Source organism: Mus pahari, chromosome 13, assembly GCF_900095145.1.
Source record: "Mus pahari chromosome 13, PAHARI_EIJ_v1.1, whole genome shotgun sequence".
Taxonomy (NCBI): Eukaryota; Metazoa; Chordata; class Mammalia; order Rodentia; family Muridae; genus Mus; species Mus pahari.
In genome coordinates, this window is record NC_034602.1 from 85,571,114 (window position 1) to 85,578,430 (window position 7,317).

Sequence of the window (7,317 nt, forward strand, 5' to 3'; positions counted from 1 at the left end):
GGATCCTGTTGTCCTAAGATCCTGGGCATGTTACAGTGAGTGGAAGTGGTGTCTCCTTTGAGGACCGTGGAGCTGTCTGGTCTGTTTGAAACCAAGGTAAACCTGAACTGATTAAAAGGAACCTGAGCCTATGGTCAGGAAGGGCTCTGGTGTCCTTTTTCCTGCTGTCACAGGCCCGTCACTATTGGATTGGAGCAGCTGTTGTGTTCCACTCACCAGTGATCCTAAGATCGTGTGGGCAGTCCTCTAGAGACTGTGAGGGTGTCCGCCCACTCCGCGCCCTAGGTGACCTGATGCTGGCGCAGACCAGAAGCGATTTATGTGCCTTACATTTCATACATTCCAGAATATCCTCGTACAGCTAGGAAGGTTCTCTGTCCTGCCTTGTCTGCACTGTGATGTCTGTACCACAGAGCTTTGTTTCTCTGGCTTTTGGTTCACAAGCTGCTTGCTGTCGTGTGGTTCTGGCACTCAGCTCTTTTATTCCAATTAAATTAATTTTAGCTCCTGTGTCGTGGAAAGCCGGAGTTGTCTTAATTATCCCAAATGTATTTTGGGAAATACACAGTATATACACAGAATAGTCTATTTTTCCCTGTGTCCCACTTGTCTTCAGAGGTTATTAGCACATGTCTACTTTTGTTTTATCTATGTAATTACCTTTTCTCTTACATAGTTTTGGGGAAAATACCTCAGATACATTAATATACCTTTGAAAGTAAACCAAGTGTAAGATAGGACTTCCCTGTGGATGCTCATTCATTGGTGCTGGGTAATCAGCTGGCAGTTAAAGGCCCTGTCATTAACTTGTAGGGCATTCGTCAGGACTGTCATACGTGTAGTTTCCTGGCATATTTATAGTGCCACTTACTGTCCTACTTATAGTTGAGTGTATATATATTCAGTTGTTAAATTTGATCAGTAGTAAATAGATTTAGATTTACAGTAACACACCTCACATGTAAATATCTGTATTAATCTACATGGGTTGACAGATGCATAAAATAAAACTGCTTACAATAGTTTCAAAATTATGGTTTCTCAGAAAAAGCTTCAAAATGAACAATGAAGTTTTTCTTTTCAGTATATTACTGTATTACTGTAATACATGGAGTTCACTGGGAGGGAAAACTTCATGGAAAGAGAAAATCGCTACGTTCTAGGCAGGAAGACTCAAGATTTCTAACAGGGCATTCCCCTTTACGTTTGTGAAGCTGTTGGATGAGAGGTGCTGCAGTGCAGGGCTTAGCTTTGTGTAGGCGGAGGCACGGATCTCACTCCGTGAGACTCGACTACTGCGGTTGGTCCTGGCTAAGGTCCACTGTGACCGACCGCAGAGCCCTTGCTCTCCCTGCTGCCCTGTGGGGATGTGGAAGGGTGCTGTCCTTTCCTGTCACAAATGTGTATGAAGCCCAGCTGCTTGATGCGTGCTTTGTGATGAGAAGTGTGTGGAAATGAGACAGAAGTGTTGCTGGTTTCATCAGGAACTCTGGAAGTGCTGAGACCCCATCCCAGGGTGTGCTGTGTGCTTTTGTCAATAGAAGGGTCACCCAGTGAGACCCCATCCCAGGGTGTGCTGTGTGCTTTTGTCAATAGAAGGGTCACCCAAGGGTGATGAGAGAGATTGTGTTTCTCCAAGGGTAACATTTGGAAAAAATGGTTTTGTTTGTAAATAGGGGTGGGTGAGAGTTGTGATAACCCACATTATTCTTTTACTTCGAGAAAGTAGTGTAATTTCTGTGTTCTCTGCCTTTGCTTCTCAAGGCACTGCCACCTCTGTTTCTTAATCTATTCCTTCCCCAGAAAGCACATTTCTTATAGAGTATGTGGTTCAGTTGTGGACTAGGATTTAAGACATTTTAGACAGAGACAAGCTATTTGTAAACTAAAGATACCATTTATGTATTTGTTTGTTTGTTTTACCATTAATGTATTTATTCACTTTACATCCCAATCATGGACCTCCTCCTTCCAGTCCCCCCTCACTCAGTCCCTCCCTGTCACCTTCTCCTCTGAGAGGGTGCCCCCCCCCACTCTATACCAACCCTCTTTGCCACTGAGGGCAGACAAGGCAGCCCAGTTAGGGGAGCAGGATCCACAGGCAGGCAACAGAGTCAGGGACAGACCCTGCTCCCGTTGTTCAAGACCCGAGCGTAGACCGAACTGCATATCTGCTACATATGTGCAGGGAGCATAGGTCAGCCCATGTCTGTTCTTTCATTTGTGGTTTAGTTTCTGGGAGCCCCCAAATGTCTAGGTTATAGTTAAGTCCCAGCATTGAACTGGACTAAAGCTGCTAATCTTGTACTTTAGATTATGGGATGCAGTAACCCAGGGAGTACATTTTACAGCTCTATTTCTTAAAGAGTTCAAGGTTATATATTATTTAAATTAAATTCTTAATGATTTCATATTGAATTTTTCTTTTTTACTATTTCAGTGTCTAGTAATTTCCATTTAAGAAACATAAAGAGATTAAAAAAAATGGCTCTTTTCTCCCTGTGGATTTTACTAATGATTATTAGTCATCTCATTATTTGGAGTTTAAAATTAAATCCGGGGGCTGGTGAGTTGGTTCAGTGCAGACAGACACTTGCTGAGTGCAGAAGCCTTGAGACCTGAGTTTGATCCCTGGAGTATGTGCAAGTGTGAAAGGAAAGACCACTCCACAGAGTGGTGCCCTGACAGCCGTACATGTGCGTTGACACATACCCCACCACACACACGTCCATCAGTCAGTCCATAAACTAAAACAGCAACAAGATGACAGAGATGCGGACATGAGTGCCCTGGTTAAGTCTGCCATCTTTACTGCAGAGTGAAAGCATTTCATCTGAAAGGTCTAAACCCGTGATGTTCTAAAACCTGAAATGGTGGGCATGGATTTGATGTCGTGTGAGAGTCTCATGTCTAATATCATGGCCAGTTGTCAAAATACAGGTGCCTTAATCACAGTGTAAGATCCCTTCAGAATCTGTGTGTCCTGAGTCTGAAGGCTGTGCTAACATGCCTTTAAGGTGCTGTTGACACTTAAGCCATCTTTAACGAGAGTTGAAGGGAATTTTATCTGCCTTTGTATCAGAAGAACTGATTTACTTCATGACATCTGTATTATAGATGCTGTAATTCATGTAACATATAGGATTGTGTTATTCCGTGGTGACAGAATCTGAATTTGGAGCCTACATTTATAGCGAGATAGCTAGTTGCTCTTCATTATCTGTCCTGCCTTTCTATTATTCTTGCTTTCTCATATACTTGAAAACACTTTATGCTTTCTGTATGCCAAATTGAGGGTTTATAGGAATAAATATTTACTATTAGCTACTATTAAAGTTAAATTTTGATTTTGATGTTTCTTGTAACTTGATTGTCTTTACACAATCTCGATAAATACTGTAAAAGTATGTTAAAACATATTTTACTTTGTTAAATTAATTTTATTGCTGTTTTTAAAATATTCAATATTTTTGGCATTAAGATATAATTTATCATAGAAGATAAATGTACCTTATAGATCTCTCAGCTCTCTTTGTTTGTGAGAGTTAAATATAAACTAATAAATATTTGAATTAAATGTTTTTAGCTATTTTAGTCTAATAGTGATACTAAGACCGTAAATAACAAACTATATATAGTATATATTAGGTTTAAAAACACATAAGTCATATTACACAGATAATTTTGTGTTTTTAGAATCAAACTCATCATTTTGAGCCCCGTGCTAGGCATTGTCCCTGGTGCCGCTGTTTCTTGTTCTTTGTTGGAGGCATGAGGTGTACAAGGGAGTTGAGTTTGACCTGTAGCTTCGTCTTAGTGCTGTGAACTTAAGTCACTCATTGTTTCACTAGTAACCTTGAGGGTTGCTCATATAAACTTTATTTCAAACACATTTAACATAATTTAAGCATTAAGTACTTTAAGGTTAGTAAAGTAGAACTGGCCATGGAGGTGTCCACACAACTAACTTTTTTAGTTACAGAATTGAATATAAATTTCAACCCTGTGATATTTAAAATAGGAGCCACCCAAAAATAGATAAATAGTAGTGACTGGTCATTGGTTAGACAGGCTATCTCAGGGACTTGGCAGTGCTGTAAGGCCAGTGTAAACATGTCACTAGTGCATTCTAAACCTGCTCTGCTTGACTGTGATGTTGAGAAAGGATTCTCACCCCAAACTGTGGTCCATGAAGTTAGTGTGTCAAAGTATGGATTTTGAAACCCTCTGCTGCTCTGCTAAGCGAGTAAGATAGTTTAAAATGAAGGTCTTTTGGGTAACAGGTAACTAACTCTAAATGGAATTGTTTTAGGGGACCTCTTCACCTCCTCACTGTGACTCCTGGGCTTTCTTAAGTAATTAGGTATTCTCTAAGTTAAAAGGTTTTGTGTTCTTAATTCACTTTTTGAGGGTGTCTTAGTAAGGGTTTCTATTCCTGCACAAAACATCATGACCAAGAAGCAAGTTGGGGAGGAAAGAGTTTATTCAGCTTACACTTCCACACTGCTGTTCATCACCAAACAAGTCAGGACTGGAACTCAAGCAGGTCAGGAAGCAGAAGCTGATGCAGAGGCCATGGAGGGATGTTACTTACTGGCTTGCTTCCCCTGGCTTGCTCAGCTTGCTTTCTTATAGAACCCAAGACTACCAGCCCAGGGATGGCACCACCCACAAGGGGCCCTCCCCCCTTGATCACTAATTGAGAAAATGCAGCACAGCTGGATCTTATGGATGCATTTCCTCACCTGAAGCTCCTTTCCCTGTGATAACTCCAACTTGTGTCAAGTTGACACACAAAACCAGCCAGTACAGTGGGTCACGTTTTCAAGAGTTTAATGTCTGCCACCTCTCTGGCATAGAGACGGTCTGTGACTGCCTCTATAGTGCATTCATGGCTACAAGTTTGCTTTTAGAAAAAGTTTCTGCCATTTTCTCTAAGCGTTACTAAAGTCAGCTAGAATCAGGGGACTGTGGACTAGCAAATCCCCTTCCATAATCTGCCTCTCTGTAGTATTTGTCTTCAGTTAAACAGCTTACTGTTTGGTCTTTTATTACAGGGTTCATGCTTGAACCAGACCCCGAGCACAGACCTGACATATTTCAAGTATCCTACTTTGCATTTAAATTCGCCAAAAAGGATTGTCCGGTCTCCAACATCAATGTAAGTAGTTTTTCAAGTAGGTAGGATTTTAAAATCCATTTTAATTGTGTGTATGCAAGTATGCATGCTGAGAGCTACCTGTTTCATGGCAAGTGGTCCTGATGGTGTCATGCTGTTTTTGTGTGAAGCCTCTTTTCTTAGACTTTCCTCAGGTATTTTGGAGAGCATCAGCAGGATAGTCATTTTGCACTATGCAGAGAAACACAACATGGCACATGTCAGTCACAGAGCATAAGCTGCTATTAACGTATTTGATAGCAGGATTTTAAGTGTTTTGTTTATGTTTCTTAACCAAGAGGTGTGGTCAAATGGTACTGATGCAGATAATAAGCTCAGCGTTAAATAAAAAAAGGGGGACCCTTCGGAGTGTAAATAGTAGAGGCATTGTAAAGGGAGAGACCTGACTTCAGTTACTTCTCTCAGGAGCTGAGTTTATATCTTTATGGTGGCAAATCCTCTTGTCCTCCTGCTGTAAAATTACGGTAGCAATTATGATGATTAATGTGTAGTCTAGTAGCCCAGTCTAGGCCAAGTAAGACACTCATTTGGGGATGACTGATTTTACTCAAAGGTTTTGATTTCTCTCTCTCTTTTTGCTTGCTTGCTTCCTTCCTTGCTTGCTGCCTGCTTGCTTCTTCTCCCCCTCCTATTTTTTAAATTTAGTTAGTTAGTTATTTTGTTTGTTTATTTATTTATTTTGAGACAGAGTCTCTCTACATAGCCCTGGCTGTCCTGGAACTCACTCTGTAGACCAGGCTGGCCTCAAACTCAGAAATCTCATAGACTGTAAGGCTCTGACTTGCAGTCACTTCTTGCTTAGTGCTGTGAGCTACACATGCCAGGTTTCTGCTACTGCTAACAAAGGTTTCTAGCTCATCATTGATCCCATAGACATCATTCTGGTCTGACTTGCCCTGTTTCCTTCAGTTGTAACTTCACTCTCCTACGTAGACTGTGTGATGCTCTGCCCCCCTGGTGAGGAGGGCCCCTCTGCCTTCAGCTTTCAGTCCAGCTCCGGCTTATGGTGACCTAGATGACACAGACTCAGCTTTCAGATGAACTGTCCTCTAGGCTTTACAGTCTCATGTCAGTAGTGCTTAGAGACATGATTGTTATCCTGGCTGTTTCATTAGTTTCTGAAGTACAAAATATCATTGATTTATAAATGTGTTATCTTTTGTTTTTAATTCAAGTTTTACCCAAAAGAGTAGTGTATACAATGGTGCTGTGATCATCTTCTAATGATTTCTGTGGAACATCAATATGAAGATGACATTTCTGTAAAGGGATATTTACAGAGTAAATCTGAGGAATATGTCTGAATACTAGTATCTCAGGCAGTGCTTTAAAAGTTTAATAGTCTATCTATAGCATAAAAACATCATTTCCACTCAAATGAAAAACTAAACAAACATGTTCTTTTTTTCTTCCAAGAATTCTTTTCTTCCATCAACTCTTCCCGAGCCGATGACTGCTACTGAAGCTGCTGCTAGGAAAAGCCAGATGAAAGCCAGGTAGGCAGGGCCGTGCTGCAGCTGGGCATCTTGTCCGAGGAAAGGCTGTAGTTTCCATTCCCTAAATACTGTCTCCACTTACCCAGTATGCTGAGTTGTTCAGTCTGTGGTGCTAGAGCTTAGATGGTAGGTGAGTGCAAACAAAAGCTCAAAGGTACAGCATAGAGGGCCTGACAGCAGGCTCCTGTGAGTGCCCACTCACTAGGGACCTGAGGACCGGACTGTGGGACTGTTGATGTTGCAGTGGGCCGTCTCTGTGGACATGTAGCTGTCATCATTTTTGACACTGGCTAGTCTGAATTCAGGTAACTGCAGAGGCGAGTTAATAACTATTAAGCCTATTATTTATATTTAAGGAAGGAAAAATAATTGTCACAGGCCATTGGTGTGTGTGGTTTGTAGAATTTATGTGTGTATGTGTGTTTGGTAAAGAATCAAGTTTGAAATCTTATTTTTCAGTAATTTGCTCCATTAATAAGCTTGATTCTGTCATGTAAGTCTGGAGCTGGAGAGATGATTCAGCAATTAAGAATACTTACGGCCCAGTCGTCCGGCACCTGTCCCGCCCAAGGAGGGGTGTTCGCCTGGCGGCAGTCCCCAGGCTGACCCGGCACCGGCACCTGTCCCCGCCCGAGGAGGGGT

General features: G+C 41.6%; 1 protein-coding gene across 2 annotated transcripts in view; it reads left to right on the forward strand.

Moving 5' to 3' along the window:
* Bmp2k (BMP2 inducible kinase) overlaps positions 1 to 7,317 on the forward strand; it is a 104,679-nt gene that overhangs the window by 54,934 nt on the left and 42,428 nt on the right. For both annotated transcript variants that reach the window (XM_021210741.2, XM_029545532.1), the window contains exons 8-9: positions 5,058 to 5,161; positions 6,596 to 6,675. In XM_021210741.2, coding sequence (XP_021066400.1) covers positions 5,058 to 5,161; positions 6,596 to 6,675 — 184 coding nt within the window. The remainder of the gene's footprint in view (positions 1 to 5,057; positions 5,162 to 6,595; positions 6,676 to 7,317) is intronic.